This window comes from Alosa pseudoharengus, unplaced genomic scaffold, assembly GCF_046254945.1.
Source record: "Alosa pseudoharengus isolate Yale_2024_CS ecotype anadromous, Long Island Sound unplaced genomic scaffold, YU_APseudo_1.1 YU_APseudo_1.1_scf_22, whole genome shotgun sequence".
NCBI classification, from domain to species: Eukaryota; Metazoa; Chordata; class Actinopteri; order Clupeiformes; family Clupeidae; genus Alosa; species Alosa pseudoharengus.
Genome location: NW_027468680.1, coordinates 32,089,989 through 32,114,182, shown reverse-complemented (window position 1 = coordinate 32,114,182; position 24,194 = coordinate 32,089,989). Strand labels below are relative to the sequence as shown.

Genomic DNA, 24,194 nt, shown 5'->3' with positions numbered 1-24,194 from the left:
AGTCAACAGTAAATGACACACTGCAAGTGGCTTGTGGGGTCATGCTGCTGACCCACCCATTCATTTGCTCAGGATGTTGCTTAGTATTCAATTAGTAATTTGGTTTCACCACATTATTGTTTCATTAAGTTTCATGAGCATTTTTGCTCATTGTCCAACTTTGTCCATCATTTAAAAGGGGGGTCAAAGGTTCAGAGCCCTAGGAGACCATTACTGATGGTGGAAAAAAGCATGCCTTAGCTGAACTGTAAGTCGCTACAAAAAATGACTAATTGAGAGCGCATACTAAATAAATAAAAGCATAAATGTAATGTAGCGAGTGACAGAGTGGTAACAGCGTTTGAGAGCCAGAGAGCTGTGGGTGTAGAGGTCAGTTGAGCTCTGATTCTGCCCAAATCCACCTGATTGCTCTAATGAGGACCCAGAGGAGGTTCTGGTTACCCAGGTCAGGTGTGTTCCTCCTGGCTGCTCTGCTGTATGAGCCACTGAAGCCGGACTGCCAGCCAGAGTGTTAGAAATGTTTATTTGCCACCATGCACTAGTGGAATATGTGGATATGTGTGTATAGTGTAGGGTAGTATGTGTTCTAGAAATGGCATAAAAGGTTGTCTGTTGCTGGTCAGATTCCTTTGGGATAGGTAAAATATACTCTCACTCATAGGCCCGTGATTTACGAAAAACTGCTACAAACTTGATATCTGCTCCTGAAAAAAGCCCAAGATGGATGTCCTCCAGTGTGCAGGGAGGATTATATGTGTGTATCAAGTTTTCACCCACAGGCCTTTAGTAAATCAAGGCCATATTTTTCAAGAAGATGCCAGCTCAGGCTCCAAATAAGAAAAGTAAAAGACAAATGGCAGTCAGGATCTTTTTAGAAAGCCCTTAAAAAATGGCTAGCTGTTCAAATTATGGTGGTTTCCTGAAGATGACCAGAAAGAGAGACTGGGTTTTTACTGAGAGATTTGGTCCTCCTAGCTTTGGCTTTTATGAATGGACCTGTATCTGTTTTTTAACTTGCTCCTCAGGTGAAGTCCTTTGAGAAGGACCGGCAGTCGGAGAAGAGGATTCCTGAGTCCGAACTGGTGGATCATATCGTACAAAAATGCAGGACCAAATTCTCAGAGGAGAGAAACAGGTGTGTGTGTGTGTGTGTGTGTGTGTGTGTGTGTGTGTGTGTGTGTAACCTTGTGCATGTGAAATGTTGTGAATGATTTGTTCTCCCCTTCTCTCTTCTCCAGAGACGTGTCTGATAGCTCCTCTCTCCAGAACCCAAAGGGATCACTGCAGACTAGCTCAGGTATTCAGCTCACACACTCTATGAAACTGTCCTTAAAATGCTTGATCCAGGGTTTTATGAAGGGCTGAGGCTGACATTAAAGTAGAGGGGTCACTGGAAACAAACTGCAGATTCCACCTTACTCAGCTCAGAATCATGGCCATAGGTGCCAATAAAATCAAATATTTGCTTGACGGTGCAACGGAAACTGAGTTGTCCAGGAATAACTTGCCACCATTCCATTCTTTAGGGCAAAAGAAGAGATGCCATCTTTTGTTTTTCACATAATCAGAAATCCAATACACAGTTCTACTGGCATGAAGGTGCATTTAGCTTTTCCCTTAGATCAGCAAACCCTATTCTTTTTTACGGTATTGTCTCATTGTGGGATGGAGATAATAGCATTGTGCCTAAAATAAGAATAGCAAGAGGTTTCCCTCACAGCCTCTCCCTAGTTCTTCTGTGCTTTGGAGACACACTGTGTCCTTGTGTGACCCCTTCCTCCAGACAACAAACTGAAACCTTGTGCTCAGATTAGACCAGATTATGTCATTGATTTCGACCCCAGTTTGCAGCCAGTAGGGTTGGGCGATGTCGCCTAAATTGGCATTTGACGATGTGTACAGTAAAACATCGTGATTGACGATGATATCGTGGGGGGGGGGGGGTAGTGTGGTAAACACTAATTAATTAGCCTATAGCCTATGTCTGTACAGAAATACATTTATAATGTTCTCCATAAAAAAATAAAAAATATATTATATAGGCTATACGGCCTGATGAAAGTGGACAGCTAAGAGAGACATACTGACCAGGCTACCGAAGTTGTGTGGAAGATCTGCTCCAAGAAAATTGTTGTGAAAGACGGATAGACAATCAATCTGAACACTTGCGTGTACACCGACCAGCGGAATATTACACATTGCCAGCCTTTGCTGGGCCCAGCAAAAAAGCTACTTAAGACTACTATCGTGGTCACTCATTTAAAATCTTGGTACTATGCAGCATCCCACGTTATCAGGCTACCGTCTATGCTGACTATGAGGGCGGCGGGAAGTGAAAGTAAAGGGCTGCGATCGCGCAGTCCAGGCTATATATAGGAGGGCAAAGTAAAAACACTTTTACAAATAACGAATCCCGATTACCACTCCGCTGCTGTCTGGGACTTTTGCTAAATGCATGAAATACAAGCCATACAGTGAAAGACGAATAGGCTACCTTCTGATCCTATAATTAACTAAAGAAATGGTTTATTTTAACACAGAGAAGAAGGACGCATTTGGCGCTCGCTGTAGCCTTGCAAAAATATTTGAGCGCTAGAATGTCCTAGTCGTAGCCTAACAATAATAAATCTATATTTTCTGCTAAAACATTAGGCTACCTATTAAGTCCAATGTAGGCTATAGGCTTGCGAGACATGTAGGGTACAAAAAGACAATTAGGCTACACATTCACGTCACAGTCAGGAATTATTTGAATAAGAGGGTAGACTAATACGTCTTTTATTTTACAAGATGGTAGACTAATACGTGATAACTGTTTGGTTGACAGCCTTTAAAGTAGGCTCAATTTCATTTTCAGGGAAAGTTTTTTTTTATGTTTTAGCCTGTTACAGCAGGAATTAGTGACTGGCATGTGGGGGCGTGCCATCACGATGGTTGCTTTCCATCGTGATGCCTGTCAATCATCACGATGGACGATGATATCGTCTATCGGCACAACCCTAGCAGCCAGTACATCCGATCTGGCGAATTCCAACCAGGTCTCCGAAATCCTTGTCATTAATCTGCTAATTTCTGCTTTCCCACCATAGCTACTCCTGCCCTGATCCACACAAATGTAATATGACTGTGTTTATGCATAAAAGACAGCGTAAAAGACAGCATTAAAGACAGCGTAAAAGACAGCATTTTTACGTGCTCTTATGACCTTTGACAACTGAGGACCAACAAATAGCTCCATAGATATCAGTGCTGTGAGGCTGTAAGTCCTAATGAATCAGAAGAAACCCACTGCCTTTGACTCATTATGCCGTAGGTCAAATACAGTAGTCAGGGTTTTGTTTTGCTGCCAGTGGGTGCCTAACCAGTAGGGTTCACTTTGAAGGGGACCATTGCAACAACCAATCTCTCTTACACCATTGCTGTGTTCACTGTGAACAAAAGCCAGATGTTTATCGTGTGTGTGTGTGTGTGTGTGTGTGTGTGTGTGTGTGTGTGTGTTAGTGTTAGGGTTGCAATTAATGATTATTGCAAATATTCAAGTTTAAATTAATCAGATTAAATTCTCAAATGACACAAGCCTATTACCAAAATAGTTGCCGATTAATTAAATAGTTGACAACTAATCAATTCATCGATTTATTGTTGCACCCCCTGATTGTGAGTGTGTGAGAGAGAGAGAGAGAGGTTGGTGACAAGTAGACTTGTAGCCATGTTGTGATTTGCTTTTCTCACTTCTGTGTTTTGGGAACAGGGTCGTCAGAGCAACATGGGAGCAACTCGGGAGGGAACATGAACGTGAACCTCATCCCCCCGGAGAAGCTGTCGGCCAGCACTCGCAGACGATACGAGACCACGGTCTGTCCTGATCACCTCAGCTCCTCCTTCCTGTCCTCCTCACAGCCCCACCTCTATCTGTGCTGGCTTTGTGTGCGCCCCAAATGCACTCCATTCTTGCTGTGTAAATGGCAGACAGAGTGGCTCGGACTGAGCCATATGATATTCTAGTCAATCCTCATATTGCGTGAGGAGCACAGACAGGAGATGTCTGATATCGATCCCAATGTGTTAGTGATGCGCGGGCGACCCCTGACCCTTTGGGCGGGTAGGCTGTATAGATAATATTGCGGGTTGTGGGTGGGTCGGGTCTAAATCGCTAGATAGAAATGCAAGTTGTATCCATGAAAATAGCCATGCACAGAATTGCATGTGGTCTAGGCTAAAGTGAGATTTCCACCTTCTCTTCCTCTCTGTCTCAAATACACATGCTCACCAGAGTTGATTGGCTTAAAAAATACCACATCAGAGGGGACAAAGTTTATCCACACAATTAATTAAGCTATTGTTTCTAATTATCCAGATGATGGCCTAAAAGAGGCTAAAAGATTTCATGAAACTCCTGATGTAAACAAACGGAGAACATTTAGATCCTATACTACTGGTAGGCTAACGACGTCCCTGCTGCTCAGCTCACTCGTTGATTAAAAAAAGGCTAGTGCAAGTTATTTCCACGCATGGTACTACCATGCTCCACACAGCCTTTGACAATAGCCTGGCTAATTCAGTTTAGTTTCTAGTTAGTCTATAGCATATTATGCAGACAAAATCATCCCGGTCTTTTTATTCTTTCGCGATTGTGTTTTCTAAGTGGTAGCTCGTAACCTACCTTTTGTTCAGATTACCCCACGGAAATGTTTTTGATGGTCCGCAAGAGAAGCAGAGATAATATGGGCAAATACTTTGTTCACTGTAAGAGAGGTAAGTTATATGAAGTAGCCTATAGGCATGTGTTTGTGTGTGCGCGCACGCACGTCTGAGTATGTGAGAGAGAGAGAGAGAGGAGGAGGGAGGGTCTGTGGGTCTGTTCGGGTTTGGGTCGATGTTTAACGCATATTTTGTGGGTCAGGTGGACTGGATCTCCAAAACGGGTCAGGCGGGTCATATAACCCCGACCCGCGCATCACTGCCATGTAGGAAACAATTAAGTTGATGGCCGAAGCAATTTAGTTGATAACCGATCACAATACCAATTATTTATTTATTTGTTTATTTACTTTTTGTTGTCAATATCGTTGCCCAGAATTGTTGGCTGCACCTTTATTCGAATTCGAATCAGCTCAGTCCAGTGATACACCCTAGTTTCCTCATCAATTACTCATTTCATTTCAATCATTTCATGTCATTTAAGTCTAGTTATTTTATGTCATCCATGGAATTGATGTTCATAACAATAGGCTTCATTGGTAGTCTTGTGTAAAAATTGACCACCCTGTGATTAGCTTGATTGGAAGCGACCACCCTATGATTATCTCTTAGAGACATCTGCCTCTGTTGATAAATACAGCAAGGCAAAGAGAAGCGATCCCAGGCCAGGCAAGGCAAGGCAAGGCAAGGCACCAAGCTGAAGTCCTACCCACTCTGTTGTGTGGCTCAGTGGTGGCGTATGAAAGCACTCTGACATTCCTCATGATGAGCTCCCTCTGGGCCACTGGCCTGGCCACACTTCTCTGGAGCTGGCATGCTGGAGCATGCACTGTGGGTGTGTGTGTTGTTCTTGTTATGCATGTGTGCCTATTTTGAAGGTGTATGCACGCACTTGTGTGTGTGTGTGTGTGTGTGTGTGTGTGTGTGTGTGTGTGTGTGTGTGTGTGTGTGTGTGTGTGTGTGTGTGTGTGTGTGTGTGTGTGTGTGTGTGTGTGTGTGTGTGTGTGTGTGTGTCAGCATGTGGTCTCTCCCACTGAACCAGCCTGGGTTTGGTCCCATTGGCAGCAGCGCAGCAGGATGGTGGGTGTGGGGTTGGGGGAGGATGCTGTTGCATGCGAGGATGAAGTGTCTTTTGTTTTCCACAGAAGTTTCATGGGGATCTTGGGAGCAGTTATTCTCCGCTGAACCCCTCTCCCCCCCTGACTCTCACTCACTCTTTTTTCCAAAGATACAATCCAGATTGCAGAACCTTGGTAGCAGTTTGCAGAACAAGACCAATGACATCGAAATCTTGGCGGTAAGTCATGTGACTCCACAGACCGCCAAACAACCACACACGGACACACACACACACACACACACACACACATACACACATACATACATACATGCACAAACACATACCCGCAAGTGTATACTTGCAGACATCACAATATATTATCTCCTCCAGTGAAGTGTAAAATCATGAAATGAGTGCCACAGGATGCCAGCGTTTGATGGAGAACTCAGTCATAGCTTTTAGCAGTGTGTTCCTGCCCGACGAGACCAATTCCACCCCTGTGACCAATCAGGTTGCCTGTGTCAAGCAGCCAATGCTGTCGCTGAGGAATAATAAACAAGGGCTTCCAAGAGAGGCTGTGTGTCGCTGGGATCGAAATGACTCACATGTTTAGTTTATTTGTGGTTTCGTAGTGAATTTAACACGGGGCATTCACAGAGTAAATCTCACAGCGGAGTATTTACTGATTCTTGCTAACTCTGAATGCATTTGTCATTGCTGGGATGGAAGCCTGGTTTATTTCATAGTTCTGGAACTAGTGTACAGCACAGATATGCAGGCATTTAGAGAGGTGTGTGTGTGTGTGTGTGTGTGTCTGTCTGTCTGTCTGAATGTGTACAGAACAGAACATGCAGTATATATTAGCCACCCTCTGTTGTGACGTGTGTGTGTGTGTGTGTCTAACTAACTCGAATTCCTGATTTGAGTTAGTTTAATCACATCTGAGCACAATGGTGTTTCATTGGCCAAAACGTCGCCTCAGTTACACACACACACACACACACACACACACACACACACACACACACACACAATGTCCCTCCGTCCGTCCTAAAAGAGACACATACGGTGCACTTCCCTCTTTCAGAAACTGTGTGTGTGTGTGGTGCACACTTGTGCTTATCGCTGTGTGCTGCCACCCCACCTCACATTGTTTAGAGATAAGGAGCGACCTCAGCTCACATAAAGCATGTGCACACTGGGGAAATGGCATCCTGCTACAATGACTCTAATCCAAACAGTCATCAAGCAGGCCTCTGATCACGCTATGGAGATGTTGTTTACTGTTTGAATTTGAAAACAGCCATGCTGGTCTGGGCAATGAATCAAGTGTTTCCCCGTAGAAAGGGAATGAATGTTCCTTGAGAGGGGTCACTGGAGGGTGTCAGACGTGGGTCACCTTGGCACAGCATGGCCACCAGAGTGGCACGGGGCCAGGCCTTTGTCTGGGTTTACCCTCCGAGGGCGGGACGGTGGCGGTGTGGCCGACACTTTTCCTCTGGAAACACAGTCTGTGAACTCAGTGTCTGTACAGAATGAGGAACTGAGGAGTGGAGAGAGTTGATGGAAGATAAGAAGCCATTGTGTCTGCAAAGGGCCAACGTTCTCTTGCATTCCTCTCGGTCTCTCCTCCTTGTCATTATTTCTCTCCCCACTGGGTCACAGATAAACAGAAGCACATTATTATAGGGCAATAAAGATTAGATGAAGTCTGTCTTTAAACTCTCTGTTCTCTCCCTTTCTCCTCTCCCCCTCTCTCTCCCTCTTTCTCTTTCATACGTACTCCACCCTCTTGATCTGTCCTTGTGTTTTTGTCCGTTCCTTTCTCTCTCTGCATTGCTGTCTCTCTTGTCTTCACTGGCCTGTCTCTCTCCTGCAGGTTGACGTGGCGAAGGAAACCCTCATCAACTTCCTGTCTCTGGAGGTCAGTGAACAGCTTTTGTGTTTTGTGTTCTCCTGGAGTCCCGTAAAAGTAAATAAAACAGAAACACCTTCCTCTGGTGGCGGCGGAAAAACAGAAAAACAAACGGGACAAAGGGGCCGACGGGTGGGGGTGGTGGGGGTCCACAATCCTGTCTCCTGCGCCACACGCAGTCTGTGAGGAACAGGAGAGGGAGAGAGGAAGAGGAGGTTCCTCACCAACCAGCCCTGATCTTATCAGCAGGGAAACCCCACTTGTGCTCCATCCTCCCTTCCTCCTTCCCTCCTCTTCCTCCTCCTCCTCCTCCTCCTCCTCCTCCTCCTCCTCCACCCTGTGGGGAACGGAGAGAATTCCAACGATGCGCGACCACAGGAGAGAGAGAGAGAGAGTTGTTTTGGAGTTCAACAAGATCAGCTTGTTGAACTCCAAAACAACCAAAACAAAAAGTCCTCCGTTTGCCCTGCTAATAAGCCTCCCGTGCCATAAAACCACGAGAAGAAAAGACACAGCAATTACACAACACTACAGCCATCATAAACTGGCTCCCAATGAATAATGGCATTGATGCAAGCCTGCGTCAACACTGCACACATGGAGCAAAGTGTGCGCGCACAGAGGGTGTCAAAGACAACATGGCCACGCTTGGAAGCAAACTACAATACACATTCTTAAGTCCCCCCTTAGCCACAGGAAACCAAAGCATCAGGGTGACCAATTGCACAACGGACTCTGACAGGCTCTCCCGGAGACACAGTGGTCGCTGTCACCCTGGGAAGTTGACAGGCAAAATTATACACCGCAGTGTGTGGAAGGGACCATTACGTACACTTTCTGTGTGTGTGTATTAGCACAGATGTTAAGATGTCTGACTGGATGGTGGCCCACATGGGTCAGATAAGGCACTAGAGCTTTGTTTTTGGAGAGTTGGCCTCTTCGTGGTGTGTCTGATTTGTTTTGTGCTGCTAGTTTGATGGTGAGGACGAGTTCAACAACAGTGTGAAGCACTTACTCTCAAGGCTCCCGAAGCAGAGGTACCTGAAGTCCATCTGTGAGGAGATCCACCGCTTCAAAATGGTGAAAAAGTGAGTTGCCTTCTGCACCAATCAGTGCTGTGTGTGTGTGTGTGTGTGTGTGTGTGTGTGTGTGTGTGTGTGTGTGTGTGTGTGTGTGTGTGTGTGTGTGTGTGTGTGTGTGTGTGTGTGTGTGTGTGTCTGAGTCTGAGTCTGACTCTGTGTCATCTCTGTCTGACATATGGCCGGATACACTATTTGTTCTTATGTGCAGACATATACACGTGTTTGTATGAAAAATGTCCCATGTAAAATCTCTGTAGTAGTCTGTGTATGCACTGTGTATAATATATGTGGCTGAGAATATTTCTAACATTAGGGTCCTCTTCATATGCTGTGCTTCATATGGTGTGTGTGTGTGTGTGTGTGTGTGTGTGTGTGTGTGTGTGTGTGCGTGCCATATGGCGGTCGGTAGCAGGCCCCTGGTGTGTATCCTGCCCTGCAGTGATCCCAGGGCCTCCCTCCGTCAGGCCTCTCCCCTCTTTGACTTTTATTCAAAATCATGAAACCCGAAGCAAAGCTCCCCAAGCACATTAAACGCCATTTCAAAGCCCGGCGTCTCCCCTCAGCCCAGTGCTTTATTGCCGGCAGACTTCATGAACAACCCGACCCGCTCACCAGGAGCTGAAACCGCTTTACAGAATCAGTGCTTCCAAATCCCCACCACCATCCCACCTCCCGTAGACCAAACCAGACCTCCTCACCACTATATATAAAAAGGCTTACACCGCAACCTGTGTCGTTTCACCCCCTTTATTCAAAGTTATGCTTGCGCAAGGCTTTCATTTACCCATGATGCTCTCTGGCAGCAGAATGGCAAGTGCTTTTCCTTCGCGTAAGAGCCGGCATTGATCCGGTTGCCAAGTCTTCCCTTCGGAATACCGGGGAAAATCCTGTGCAGGCTGTTGGTTTACAGCCCGGGCTTACAGAAATGAAGGGCTTGTGCAGCCAGCATGGGATACCTGAGCCTTCTCCCCTCAATCAATAGGATCATGCACTACAAAATGATATGACGGACTCAAACACCCACCCCTGACCACACACACACACACACACACACACACACACACACACACCCTGGACCTCCACCCTTACCTTTAGCTAGTCTCTCTGAATCCTTTTGCAGGCCTCCTGAAGACCAGTTGTTTCTCATTTCCTTTGTGTATGAGTGACTGATTTGGTCTCAAAGCACCGGTGTTTACACTTCAATTAGCTTCATTTCGGAGGGCTGGTAACAATGGGGATATTGAGGCTGGCGGTGGACATTTGTGTTGAGTGATGTTAGAAGGCCTACCAGGCTGCAGCTAGTGAGCTGTGTGCTTGTAACTGCACCCAAATGTGTAGTAGAGGCTATTAGACCCCCTTTGCAAACTTTTGTGCTTCATTTCTCATCTCCTCACTTTCTCTGTATCTCAAACACACACACTCACCAATCTGCCAATCTTCCTTTATCTTTCTCTTGCTCTCTTGGATTGGATCCTCCTTTTCTCACCCCTCAGTCCTTTTCTGTCCCACTTTCACTGCCTTATCTCACCCGCTGTCTTTCAACCCCATGCTCCCTTTTTACACACACACACACACACACACACACACACACACACACACAGTTCCACAATCAGTTTCACAATCAGTTTCCTGCCAGTTCTACCTTGTCATTTACCCCCTGCACAGGCCCAAGGGCAGCCCCAGTAGTCACCCGCCTCACTGAGGAAAATAACAGGAAAGCGGGCATCAAGATAAGCCAGAATAGGATATGTGTGCCGCTTGCATGTGTTACATATGTGAGCATACTTCCAGACATTCCCACTGGCCCTTAGTCATGCTGCTTCCCGTGCGCTGTGTTGAGTGATTGACAATGGGAGTCTTTGTGTGTAATGTAGTAGGCATGTCTGAAATGAGAGATTTACCATGGAGTTCTATTCAAGTTCACTGCAATACTCATAGAAGCCTTAATATATATTTTATTCACAGTTTAAAAGGAGTATGATGTCTTTTCGCAAAACATGACATCATTGATTTATTATTTTACTATGATTTAAGACACATTTAGTCTTCATTTGAGTAGTTTATTGTGGTTGACTTTGGCAGAGGTGCCTTGCCAACTGACCGTTGTTTTATTTGCCCACCCTAGTCTCCTTTTAATGTCTGGAACGCCTCCCCTCTTTTTCTCATCAGCTCTTGTAAATCCATGTTGGAGAACCTTTGGAGGGTCTCTGATGAAGTAAACACACCAGAGAGCTTTGCAGAGACAGAGAAGATAGGTGTAGACTGACTAGAGAAAGACTAGAGGGAGTAGACTGCAGTGATCTCAAAGGTTTTCTTTCGCTCACTATATGAGACAGTTTGGGGGTGCTAGATCCATGTTCCATATTACCTACATTCATGTAGTGCACCTTTGGAAACCTTTTTACATCTTTAACTTTCGCTAGATAGATCTGATCGGCCTGAGGACCTCACTAAACCGCCAAAAAACGGTAATATCAGAAAGGTGAGAATACTTCTGACTGTTTTTCTCTTTTCTTTCATCTTGTCGTTTGCAGAGTCACCGTGGTTGTACTGTACAGCTATAGAGACGACTACCACAAGGTCCTGCTCTGAGCCAGCTTCTTCCTAGGAGTTACTGCCCTGGACTGAGCTTTTATTGTCACAACTTATTTTTCCTGTCTAGCTTTTAGTCCTCTTTGTGGAGGCGTATTTTTGGTACATGGTTTGACTGAAAGACACCGTGGCAAGTATCCAATGTCTCAAGTATCCTCAAGTATCCTTGGTGTAGTATCAAGAGACACAACCAAGAGATCTAATGCCAAAGATGCCGGACAAGAAGAGAGTGTTGTCATGAAGGTTAAATTACTGGTTCCAATAGCATTGGCCTGTGTTATTTATTCAGATCTGTGCACTCAATGGCCCTGGTGGTGTTACAACATCACCAGACTCTTGCCTTACTTAAACGAGTTAGCCATCTTGGAGGAGTGCAGTGCTTAATATAAGTGGCTCTCACAATGTATTATATACATACAAGAGGTAATTAATGATGTGAACAAAAATGTTATTAAATGTAATATTTTCCCTTATTGTAATGTGTCCTTATTGTAATGTGTCCTTATTGTAATGTGTCCTTATTGAACCTTAAGTGGCAGCAGTGCCTTGGCATTGACTCTTGCCACTGCTCTACAGTGCATTCCCTTCTAATTTGTTTATGTGGCCACATCAGTGATATTTTCCCATGAACTTATATAGCTGCGTGTAAGCCTTGAAATGGCCACCATGTATAATTGGCTAATAATTGCCTGGAAAAACTGCTGTGTTTTAAGCTTTTGGAATTCTTAAGTGTGTGAACCCTTTGCTCCCGGCTTTACGACTGTGAACCCTTCAAACGGGAAGAGCGTGTCGTGACAAGAGTCGTGAGGACAAGAAGCTGGCCACGTCCGGCGCGGCTCCACAGCTCTTTCATGTTCTCCTGCCTCTGGTGCAGCACTTTTTCACCCGTGTGTGTGTGCGTGTGTATGTGCGTGCGTGCGTGCGTGCGTGCGTGTGTGTGTGCGTGTGCGTGCATGTGTATGTGCGTGCGTGTGTGTGTGTGCGTGCGTGCATGTGTGTGCCTGCGTACGTGTATGTGCGTGTATATGTGCGTGCATGCATTTGTGTGTGCACACAGAGGGGATGGGGGGGGGGGGGGGTGGTGGAAAAGGCTACAAGAGCTGAAAAGTAGACTCAAGTTGACATTTGAATGGAAACTGAAGTTGTTTAAAAATCATGAAGAAAATATGTTGTAACATCACACAATACATGCAGAAGCAAAGAAGGGATCACATTCCATATTGAATCAGCTGCTAAATATGGTGTCTGGAGATCTACACCCTCAGCGTGAGGCAGGGTCACAGTGTGGTTAACCTATGGCCGGAGGATGATAAGAGAAACCTCTGGTCTTAGGCATGTCAACAAGTGCAACCACTTTGCACACCCAGGAATGTTGGTTTCCATGGGTACATCAGGGTGACACGTTGGGATTTCTGCGGACGTTTGACCAGCAGTGATTGATGCTGACGTGTGCTGACAAATGTCCTGCGTGTTTAGTGTTGCACTAAATACTACAAGCTGGTGAGGACTCATAAAAAAGAGAAAGATTGTCTTTCGTCAGGCTGTGCAGGGGGTTTGGAATGAAACAGCCAAGAAAAGAAGGTGCAAAGTTTTTTGTGAAACTCTTGGTGAACAAAACAAGGCAGGCACCCTGCGAGCATTGAGCAAGCCCGACTCTGGGGATATTTTTCAAAGTAAGACATAGAGCACAACAAAGAAATACCAAGTAATCTTAACAAGACTTTCAAAATGAGTTCCCAAACAAGTTTTTTTGTTCACGCATCTTTATTTTTCCAAAATAAGTGTAAATGTTACAGTTCAACATCTAAGAAATAGGTATTTACAGTTTGCCAAGAAAAGTAAATAAATAAGCTGGAATATCAAAGCAGAGGAAGATGGGGAACTGGTTTACGATATCTAAAATGTACAGCAGCTTTGGCTACCAAAATCCTTTGCCAAATACAAAACAGAACACCTTTTTTACTTTTAATTCAAACTATAGTTTAGTATTAATAAATAAAGCTATGTGAAAAAAATAAATAAGATATCCTCTCATCTACTTTGTTTATCTATCTTTTTTACATGTAGGAAGTACAAACTGCAGAAGGTTATACAGATTCCCTCTTCACTTCTCAAAAAAGACTGTCATTGAACTGAGACTACGCTGAGTTTGTGTGAGACACACACACAGGCACAAACTGCACGTTTTTCAGCTCCATTTGACTGAGTGTTATGTATATCTAGCATATACATCCCCCTCCTTTATTTTGGCATCGATACACACTTTCTACTGAGACACCGGTGACGCAACCAACAAATGAGTTCCAGAACTTTACTATTCTTAACAGAGGTGGTTGTGTAATAGTGCGAGAGTGGGGCTGTGGGGAGGCTTTCTTTGGGCTTCTTTGACTTCAACCAAGCCCGGCTGCTGTGGAACAGTTTGATTGTGGTTTGTCATCTTCTTACGAGAGATGACCACGGGGGCTTTCTTTCCTCTCACAGGCCCAATCTTTTGCACCTTTTAATTGAAGCATCTGATCTGTAGTCAAGTTCATTGTTTCTATGATATCATTTCCATCATAAAACGTCTACAAATTATGCAATTAGGACTTGCAACCTCTCATATACACCTTGTGAAAACAGAGGGCTGTGCGACCTTCATGCATGAATTGAAAACGGACTAATGGCAAGCCAACACCACCAAACATTACAACATTGTATCACTTGGCACATTTAGTGTAGTTTGATGCTTGATCAGAACCAGTTTTGAAAGACTATGAAAGACTCAATGTTTGCAGTCCAAGTCTGTATATTTGCTCTGTGTACACAGTATGGGCATCCAAGTTAGAGAATTCACATGAGCCCTCTGCCATAAGACTGATGTAACCATTTCATTGTCATGCCATGGCAGATGCCATATTTTGTTATTATTCATTTGGATAGTTGAAGTTTAGTGATGTAACAGTCATGCATTCACTGGAAGTCATCACGAGTCCTATGGTCCCGCTTTCAAGTTCAAAACAATAACAGCCTGTATTACATGCCTGTAGTCTCACAATATAATAATTATTCTGATAACTTTAACACTCAGAAATAATCAAGAGAACAGTATGTGGCATCAGCAATGACACATAGATGACAGTTGTGTTAGTCTTAGGGTTTGGGAAAAGATATATTATAAACTACAACCCCAACCTTTTATCAGTGTGATTGATGAGGCACAGTAGAACTGGCAGATGAGTGACACTCAATGCTTCCCCTCTGCTCAGATGCCAATACATTTGCTCTCAGAGAGCAGATACGAATCCAGGTTGAACTTTTCCAGCCCAGAATCCTAATTTTCTAAACACTTCATCTCAAACCCCCCCTCAAAGAAGCCAGGCTTTGGTTTTTCAATGAGGCAGATTACCTCATAAAACTTACTCGTAGGGATGTTTAGTCTAGAGTTTCAGTTGTTTTATATCACCGCTAAGGAGATAGCCAAAACAAAGGCATAAACGTGACTAAAAATAATATGTTTGAATAATACAAGTGGAGATATATGTATATAAAAATGGTAAGTTGGACTCCACTCCTAAGAGAAGTGAGGTTATTTAAGGAATCCATTCTTGAGGGCTTTTCAGGGTCTTCTGTGATTGAACCTTTAGGAATGTTGGTCATCTATTACGTCCTTCAGTCTGCTATGCTGCGTAGTGCATTAGCCGGTTAGCTGGTGTGTGATGTCCAATTCCAGTAGGGGCACACAGCCTCACGAGCCACAAGCAGATCTCTAAGCCCTGTCAGAATCCAACACCTGCCCTAAAGCTTTTCCTTCTCCCACAAGACAACATGGTTTTGGATTGATTCATAATGTTGTCGCTCAGAAGTCAATGGTGTTCAGTCAAAGCCCTCTATGTGGCTCATTAAACAATTTGCCTCCAGTTTTTCTTTCTCAGATGTAGACACGGCATAGTGTGTGACGGCACCCTTGGCATGTACATGTTGCAGAGCACTGCTCCGCCATGTTTCTTCCATGTATCTGTGATGCAGGTTAAAGCTCCAAATGGGGGAAAGGTAACACGGTAGTCATAGGCATCGTCACATGTTGCAAAATGCTCTCCTTGTCTCCAGTGAAAAGGAAACGAATCCAAACAGAGATCTATTAGTGTTTCTTGTTGAGACACCTCTGGTTGTGTGTGTGTGTGTGTGTGTGTGTGTGTGTGTTTGTGTTTGTCTGTGTTTGTTTGTGAATGTGTCTGTGACCAAGTGAAAACACATTGTTCAGTCATGTGTTGCCACTCACTGTGGCGATGTATATGTGGGGATTGTGTAGTGTGTATGGGTGTGTGCAGGTAAGTGTGATGTGTGTGTTTAGTTTGTTTTCGCCCTAGCGCTGGACCTTCCCGTGTCCGTTGCAGAGTTTGGCTCGAGGGATGCTCATCCCTCTGTCCACACAAGGAGATCCCATGTCTGAGGAGAAGTTGATGCCGCAGTCGTTCTTCACGCTCTGGAACTTGTTCTCCTTGGACGGTTCCATGTAGACCACTGAGTTCTTGTTCACATGCTTCTTAAGAATCACCGTCTGGAAATGGAAGAATGTCCAAAGATATTAATTCAGTGACCAGAGCTCTGTGTACTTTTTTCCCTAGCTATGAAATCAATGTGCCTGTGTTACTTTGAGTCAAGACCCAAGTTCTGTCTCTCCCTTTCTCTGCCTGCTTGTCCTCTCTTGCTCTGCTCAAGAGATCTCATGAAACGTGAGATTAACGGCATTTTCTTTTTCATGTGGGCCTTGTGACAATATCCTGTTTTATGAAAAAGCCTCAACACATTTCTTCTCGCAGCTCATTCGAAGTTCCCTTTTAGGATTAAGGGAGAAAAGAACATTAACCTCCTCTAAATAGCAATCAGGACATATATTATAGTCTTGCCTAGAACCCTGGGGCGATGCACACAATGTAATTTACTATACAGTAGCTGTGAAAGGTACAAGTCTGGGGCATTGGCACAGTGGCAGGCTGGTCTTAAAGTGGTATACATAGAGAGTCACAGGATGGTACAAAGACTACAGCATTTGAAGTGGTCCAAAGTGTAAGGGATGGCCACATCCAGCCAATAGTTGTAGTAATATGCAGTATGCTTTAACATGACAATGCTTTAACAATTAGAAGTGGTTGTCAGTGGAATTACTGGCAAGCCATTTGGCAATCTCTAATATGGCTCCAAAGTAAGTTGTGAAACTCAGATGGTGTTTGTTATCTTGTTTTTTCAGCCCGGGTGGTTAGAACAACCCTGCTGGGAAGTTGTGCCTGTGTCTGTGTTATGCTTCTGGGCGCTGTTTAACAGAAATGGAAATTCCTCATAATTTATATATATAAAAAAAATCGGCTAACCTTTTTGGGGGCGCTGTAGCAGGACATCTGCACCCACTTCTTCTTTTTGTTGATGAGGAGCGCCACGACCAGGAAAATGACAATGGCAAAGAGGAGGCCAGCCAAGATCCACGCCGCTGATTGGTAGATCAGGGCCATCTCGGTCTGAGTCGGGGAGCCTTCACTCAAGCCCTTACCGTCTATGGAAACAATGAGGGGGGAAAGAAATGCATTCATTCAGTGACAAGGTCATATCTCTGACTCCCTCATTGACTACACACACACACACACGCACACACACAGATGTACTGTACACACGTGTCTCACGGCATGCCAATATTTCCATTACATTATTCGACTCTAATCAATTTAAACGAAAACATGCTCGTTGCTCTCCTCCAGCTCGCTGGCTGTTTTCCTTGGCCAGCTGTGCGGATATTGTTTCCAAATTAATGTGCTGTGTCTCCGGATTGTTATGGCTTTATCTTAATCTCATTGTGGGCCGCCATTTATCACCGCTAGCACAACTCCACGGTCTCGTTCACCAAGTGGAACTATCGAGTTAGCTCATTTGTCAAACTGTCAACGTTTCTCTCACCCCATGTCACAATTCTCACAATAAACAACAGAAAGAAAGAGTGAGAGAGCAAATTGAATCGATTGCGACTACTAAAGTCTGGTAGTTCATTTCAGTCAAGTCAAATAAAATAGGGGAGACCGTAATCGAGACTTGGCTATTTTTCCTACCTGTTGATGCAATAATAGGTGGCACCGTTGCCGTGGTGATCCATGCCACACTGCTTTGCGTGGTGGAGGTGATGGATGTCTGAGGTGTGGTTGTCGTGGTGGAGAGAAGAATTGGCACCGAAGTGGTTGTAGCCTCTACAGAAACAAGAACATGGAAAAATATATCAGATTGTGTCAACACACACAAAACCACATAACATTACATAACCACATTAATCAGCACTATCTTATGTTGATAGTGTGCTTCCTGCAATTTCTATTGTGAGAATGTGGGTAAAAGATGGGGGGGGGCAAGATTGTTTAGCCACAAGGTCCAGTGCCAAAACAAAACGAAGATGAAACGACCACAAATCACAGGGAAACAATGCAGGACTGTGCTGAGCCTTTCCCCTCACAGGAAAAAACCCACAGAGGGGCTTGCCTTTCGGTGGCCTTTCCAGGAGGAAGAGAGGGGCTAAGAGATGGAGAGAGAGAGAGAGAGAGAGGGAGGAGGAGAACAGAGGGCTGAGGATGTGTAAAAAAGCAAAATTGGTGGGTTAGGGGCAAGACGCAAGAGCTAAGAATAGAGATAGCATCAAAGGGAGACATAAATGAATTTGAAGAAGCATAAAGGACCGAAACAGTCAAAAGAGAGGCAGGAGAAAGGGAAAGGAGACAAAACTGTAATAGATGAAGAGACTATGGCAGTTGGTACACTTGGAAAGACTAGTGCACAACATCAGAAATACCTAGAAAAACTATTTTCACAGAATCAATGGCTCTTATTGTTGCCAAGCATTCATTCCTGATAGTGGTGGCTGTGTCGCTTTCTCAGCTTTTATTGGCAAGTTTGACCAGTGCCAGAAGGTTTTGCCAGAAAGTTGCTCAAGGGCAACTATCAAGAGCATAAAATTGGAGGGAAGGGGGGCGGGGGGTTGAATAGACTTGAAGGAGAGACTTGCAGTCAGAATGGGGCAAGTGGAGTGAGAAGAGAGAAAACACCTTGGAATTGGAATGTTGGAGGAGCAGAGAAATGCTTTCCTTGCATCCAGAGCCCTGTGCCATGTGGAAAGTTGCGAGTGAGAGGTAGAGTATGTGTGTGTGTCCACCTAGCGCCATGAAAACTAGTATCCCTGAGCACACACATACTTGCATACCTTTGGTTTTCTCTTCCGCCTGATGGATAGTCTGAAATCAACGTTCATTTAAACTCCATCCTCTTTTTTGAGGGTGCGTTAGAAAAGAGCACAAGGGCATTAGAATGCATCAGCTGCATAGTTAAGCACCCTCTCTTCTCAATAGCAAAAGTGTAGGCGTCTACAGGAACAGTTGTACTGTAAGACCATGTCCCCATAAGGCTTTTTAATGAGTGAGGACTGATGTGTTTTCTGTGTGGAGTAGTGGTCTTGGCTGGCACCTGGGAAAGTAAAGCTAATTATGGTGAATGGCGAAACGGGGCACTGTTGCCACCTGGGCAGACAGTGTTGACATAATGCCTCCATGTGTGCCAACAGTACTGGCACCTGAGCTGAAACTTTGGCCATGTTGGCACTCCAGCCCAAATGGCATGGACGACTTTGGATCAGGTACTGGCACTGAAGTTGTTCTAGGCCCAAAACTCATCCGTTTGTTGCATCAATGCCTTTTAAAGTAAATTAGATGTTGCAGAGAGAGAGAGAGTGTGTGAGTGTGATATGAGTGTGAGTGTGAGTGTGTGTTTACAGGTTTACACACTACATCACTTATCTTTCACCTAAAACACTTTTGTCTGAAATGGTGGTTTTGAGCTGGACCAACATTGGCACTCACCCAGACAGTGTGGGCAGCATTGTCCCTTGCGGAGGACAGGCACCCGGCAATTGGCAGGCGGGCACCGCTGGGAGAAGCACTGGATGCTGCCATTCCTGCAGGTGCAGCTGGTGCAGGCGTTAGCCTTCCATGAGTCACCGGCCAATAGCACGTCTCCGTCGCTGGAGATGCAGTACTCCTGTTGGCTGCCGTTGACTGGGAGGAGGGGCTTGAGCTTGTCTTCTGTTTTGAAGAGCAAGGCATGGAGGAGAAGATCGGAAAAAGACAAACAGGTTTTATTCACCTTTTGACATGGCTCCCCTACAATCTGAAGCTGTATACTTTCCTGATCCACATGCACTTATTAGACAGCAGGTTGTGCTTGGAGATAAAGGCAGCTTAAAATTAGACACTTCAACAAGACACAGATGACCCACTGTACCACTTTCATCTCCCTAAACCTCAAATCACCCACCCCCCCCCCCCAATCATCCCTCACAGACACTAACACACACACACACACACACACACACACACAAATCTCACTCCTGACATCACTGCCAGCCCCCAGCCTCTGTATTGCGGGCCGTGCCTCCTGTAGAGTTAACTGCTTCAACTACACATCGATCACGGAGCCCTATTGTTCCAAACTCAAATGTTATTCCCACATTCCTCTCAGGCCAGAGGGCCGGGGCGTAATTCAAAGGGGGCTCAGCAGCCTGTTGACAGTCTGTACTTTCGGGGGAGAGATGAGGGCAGACGATAAGAAGGGCTGTCCCATGTCTCCCGACTCAAAGGAGAGCGACACAGGAGACTCTCATGAGCCAGTCATGCATTTCTGATTTGGGGGGAGGAAATAGGTCAGAAGGGAGTTTGGAGATGTGGAGGGGTGGTGTCAAGGAAGGACCTGTCTGTCCCTTGAAGATATGGGTAGAGGAGAATGGTGTGTGTGTGTGTGTGTAGGGGGGGATATACGCATGAAAAGTCGAGGGCTTTGGCCACATGTGTTTTCTTGCCTGGGGTGACCAATGTTAAAGCCTGCCAGCCGGTTTGGACTGGTCTCTTTATTGGTCTGGGTCAGACATGAAAGTGGCCCATGGAGGCTTCAACGCGCAACCAGGGTTGATTCCCCTTAGAAACACATGCTAATAAAAAAAAAAACCCACCCCCACCCCACCTCTCCCTACATTACTAGAGGCCCAGAGTCATCACACAACCAACCCTCCAGACGTATCTACAAGGATTTCTGAAACCCCAAAAATATCTTCACTTCACTCTGGCTTTCAGTTTCAGCTTTTTTTTTTCTTAGGGGAAAATTACACCTACTACTGCCAATATGAATTAAACATAATCGGAGAGGAAATAGCTAGTAAGTGGACTGGAAAATGAAATGATGAGAGGCGATACAGTAAGGTTAGTATGTGTTTGGAGTGTGTGTGTGTGTGTGTGTGTGTGTGTGCAGCCGTGCGGTGCAGCTGACCTGGGCAGACGTGGCAGCAGGTGTCTTTGTTCCTGGTAGGTGACTGGCACAGGGCAGGGGGACAGACTTCTGTGTCGCACAGCACCCGGCCCTTCCTGCAGGTGCAGCGTGTGCACTCGTCCAGGTTCCACGTCTCCCCCTCCACGTAGAGTTCCCCTCCAGGGGCTCGGCACACCACCAGGTCCATGCCCTCTGGCTGCCCGCTACCGGACTCATCTGTGGGACAAAGCCAGAGTTGCATTATGTGACTTCACACATAAACAAATTACTGTATCTACCTATTAATCACTTTTTTTGTTTCGTACCAGAACTCCTCACTAACGAATGTGAATCAACTGGTTTCAACATCCAGACACAAGAGCTAAGAGGGAAAAAGTCTAGATATAACCTGTGGATCCACAACTATACACTGATCCTTACTGTTGTTCATGATGTTGAAAATATTTCTTCATCCTTCAGTGCGTTTTTGAAACACACTGGTCCACCTATCTATCCTGACCAGACTTGTCCAAAGTGTGTGTGGAAAGCTAGTGCATTGTGCATGATACAGTATGTTCTTCCTCTCATAAAACTAAGCATTCTTCCGACCTTTGACTCACCAAATATACGAGGGTGTTTTACACTCAAGCTGTGAAGTCTCACACCACACACCACTTCTTTACAGGAAGTGTGGTATTCATTTGTGGAACACAATTCAGTAATTAGAGGATCCCCCAAACTTAAAATTGCAATGATTTGCATTAGGCCCTCGGAAGACCACATAAACATGTCTTCATGTTATCATAATTTGATTGTTTAGACCTTTTAATGCTCTTACGCTTTAGTACCATGTGGTAAGACTCTAAGAGCTGGCAATTACCTATTGTGTTAACATAGCATTGTTATATCATTGGACACTGAATTCCATGATTAGGCTACTAATGAGGGGATGCCATATCTGCTATAGCATGTAGTCTATGCCATGATTGGGTCAAACTTATGATAAAGGATTCAACATAGTTCAATGTTATTAACAAGGTGGAGAATGTTTGCCATTGTATAGAGCTTGTAGTCTTATCTGTAGGAGCTGGTGTGGTGCAGACTGCTTCTCATGCTATCTACAGGAGCAGCTGTGTCCTATCTGAAGTAGTGTTGTACCTTCACAGCTGGGGCAGCACTGGTTGGGCCGGACCACTGGACTGGAGCAGGCGGGAGCGGGGCAGGAGATGAGGACGCACATCTCCCGGCCAGCGTGGCAGTAGCAATCACGGCATCCATCGTGCCAGCTCTCGGCCTCCTCGTAGCGTCTGCCGTTGGCCGTGAGGCAGGAGCTGGGTAGGGGCAGCACTGCGGAGGAGGAGGAGGAGGAGGTGGTGCTGGTGGAGGTGGTGGGTGCACGGGCGCTCTCTGAAAACACAATACACTACTTACAGTGGGGCAGAGGGAGAGCAATTGGCTCACACACATAGCACAGTAACAATGTGCTTTTTCTCTAAAGGGTTTTGCAGTAAACCTCAGCGAGGGGCCTTCTTCATAACAGAGCCATTAAAATTTACACTGCATGCAATACAAACCCAATGATTTCTCCCTCTGCAAATTGCATTTAAGGCTGACAAAGGGTGTCTTTACCCACTAACATTGGGCTCCAATCCCGCTCAGCACAAATATATTGTCTTCCTTTAAGACCCTTTATTTCCAGTCATTTATAACCACACCACAACTGACGAAAAGTTAAAGGATTTCCCTTTTATTTTTGGCAGCAAAGCCGAAAACGTGGCCCATATTATTCTGCCAGGGAGATTAGCTATAATGTATATAAAGCCTTAGGTGCCCATAACAGGGCCACAGACTGTGTTAAACTCCATGTGACAGCTTGGACACCTACTTTGAAAAGGTTACTTGCGTCAATGAAATGCACTGTTCTATATTCCCCTGCCAGGGTAGAGGTTTATTTCTCTTTTTCCCACAACACACCGCAGTATATTTGTAACCTGTATAAAAAAAACACTCCCCATCATCTTAAATATTTTAACAGTCGGCCGAGTAACTGATCCAAAGTTTCAAAATAACGCTGACAGTTCTAGAATAGAATGTTGCATGTGTGTGTGTTTGTGTTTGTGTGTTTGTGTGTGTGTGCATCTGTATTTGTGACTGAATGACTTTGTCCCAGAATAACATCTTGCTTAGTAAGGGGCCAAAAATATGTTCCAAGATACATTATTTAAACTATTAATGAAAAAAAAGAAAACAAACACATCAAATGTGACTGGCACAGTAAAAATAAACTGCCCACAAACTTTCCTGAACTTTTCTGTGGGGTTTTTCATGAGGCATACAAACATGCACGCCCTACAGAAGAGCGTTAAATGAGAACAAGCAGACGCAGCTACAATTTACAACAGACCTCCTCGAAGAGGAGCATGGAGGTCACAAAAATCAATTTAGCTCAGATTGGCAACATTGTCATGGGAAGGAAAAAAAAGAAAGTGTTCAACGATCTGTTAAAGTCTCCTGATATTATGGAGGTATTACTATGTGCTAATACCCAGACACACACCCAGCTGATTATTGGTTTCCAGCAGGAAACAATAGAACCTGTGTACTGAGACACCATGCTTCCAGAGGGATTAGTGTGGGTGTTGGACAGGTAAGCCATTAACCTATACGCCTGTCTGTCACTACACATTCATTGTATTTCCTAGGCTTTATAGTTGCATTCATTCTATAGTTGCATAACTTTGCCCATGTCCCTTCTATGTTATATCTGCTTAGAGATGTTTTTGAGAGCTCATTCCCTCAGGTCAAATCAAGGCCATTCATTTACAGGTATGACCATTAAAGCACTCCACAGATATCCATCATCAGTGTGTCAGTGGGGTATGCGACCACTGTAAATGTATGGTAAATGAGAGAGGCAGTACCTTTGCACAGACACACACTGCAGCCCTTTCTGTTTTGCTGGTAGCCATCACTGCAGTGCTTATCACAGGTGAAGGGGGGACACTTGACACAGCGACACATCTCACATCCATGCTTGTTCCTTCTGATGAAAGAAAAACACATAACAGGACATTAGTCTACCTCACTCCTCAGAAGGTTAAGAAGGTTAATAGACCTCTGTAGCTGAGGCCATTCAGAGGCATACAAGCTAATGTACAAAAGGATATCTGGCTGGTTCTTAATAGTCTTACAGAGGTTGAGCAAGAAGCCAGATGGTGTGGCTCTGGCATAATGGACACATGGTTTTGTTCTCCTTTCCTCTTACTGCATTAGCTGCCTTTGAAAAGCCCAGATAAAAGGAAGCAATAAGCTGTCCAATACGGGAGATTCCCATGTGCTGTACCTCCTCTGCCACACATAGCCAACTTAAGCGAGAGAGGAGCCTGAGAAAGAGCCGTCATGCAGAACCCTCGGATCATCCAGATCTTGCAACTTATTTGCTGTGTCTCCTTCAGCCAACTTGCAACAATCAATGAGGGCTACTTTTCCACTGTGCAACAGTCAGCACAAACTCAACAGAGGTTATTTAATCGGCCAACTA

At 44.9% G+C, this 24,194-nt stretch overlaps 2 protein-coding genes across 4 annotated transcripts in view; one reads left to right on the top strand and one right to left on the bottom strand.

Annotated features, from left to right (window-relative positions):
• Positions 1 to 11,823, top strand: part of eif2ak4 (eukaryotic translation initiation factor 2 alpha kinase 4) — a 47,189-nt gene extending 35,366 nt beyond the window's left edge. For both annotated transcript variants that reach the window (XM_076299748.1, XM_076299749.1), the window contains exons 33-39: positions 1,026 to 1,135; positions 1,239 to 1,297; positions 3,752 to 3,855; positions 5,930 to 5,998; positions 7,641 to 7,685; positions 8,649 to 8,764; positions 11,293 to 11,823. In XM_076299748.1, coding sequence (XP_076155863.1) covers positions 1,026 to 1,135; positions 1,239 to 1,297; positions 3,752 to 3,855; positions 5,930 to 5,998; positions 7,641 to 7,685; positions 8,649 to 8,764; positions 11,293 to 11,350 — 561 coding nt within the window. In that variant the 3' untranslated portion in view covers positions 11,351 to 11,823. The remainder of the gene's footprint in view (positions 1 to 1,025; positions 1,136 to 1,238; positions 1,298 to 3,751; positions 3,856 to 5,929; positions 5,999 to 7,640; positions 7,686 to 8,648; positions 8,765 to 11,292) is intronic.
• Positions 11,824 to 13,101: 1,278 nt separating this feature from the next.
• The window catches only part of LOC143139148 (cysteine-rich motor neuron 1 protein), a 50,887-nt gene continuing 39,794 nt past the window's right edge, over positions 13,102 to 24,194 (bottom strand). For both annotated transcript variants that reach the window (XM_076299746.1, XM_076299747.1), the window contains 7 exons: positions 23,575 to 23,696; positions 21,812 to 22,060; positions 20,675 to 20,890; positions 19,216 to 19,437; positions 17,428 to 17,562; positions 16,702 to 16,880; positions 13,102 to 15,890 (listed from right to left, as the gene is read on the bottom strand). In XM_076299746.1, the coding sequence (XP_076155861.1) occupies positions 15,696 to 15,890; positions 16,702 to 16,880; positions 17,428 to 17,562; positions 19,216 to 19,437; positions 20,675 to 20,890; positions 21,812 to 22,060; positions 23,575 to 23,696 (1,318 nt within the window). In that variant the 3' untranslated portion in view covers positions 13,102 to 15,695. The remainder of the gene's footprint in view (positions 15,891 to 16,701; positions 16,881 to 17,427; positions 17,563 to 19,215; positions 19,438 to 20,674; positions 20,891 to 21,811; positions 22,061 to 23,574; positions 23,697 to 24,194) is intronic.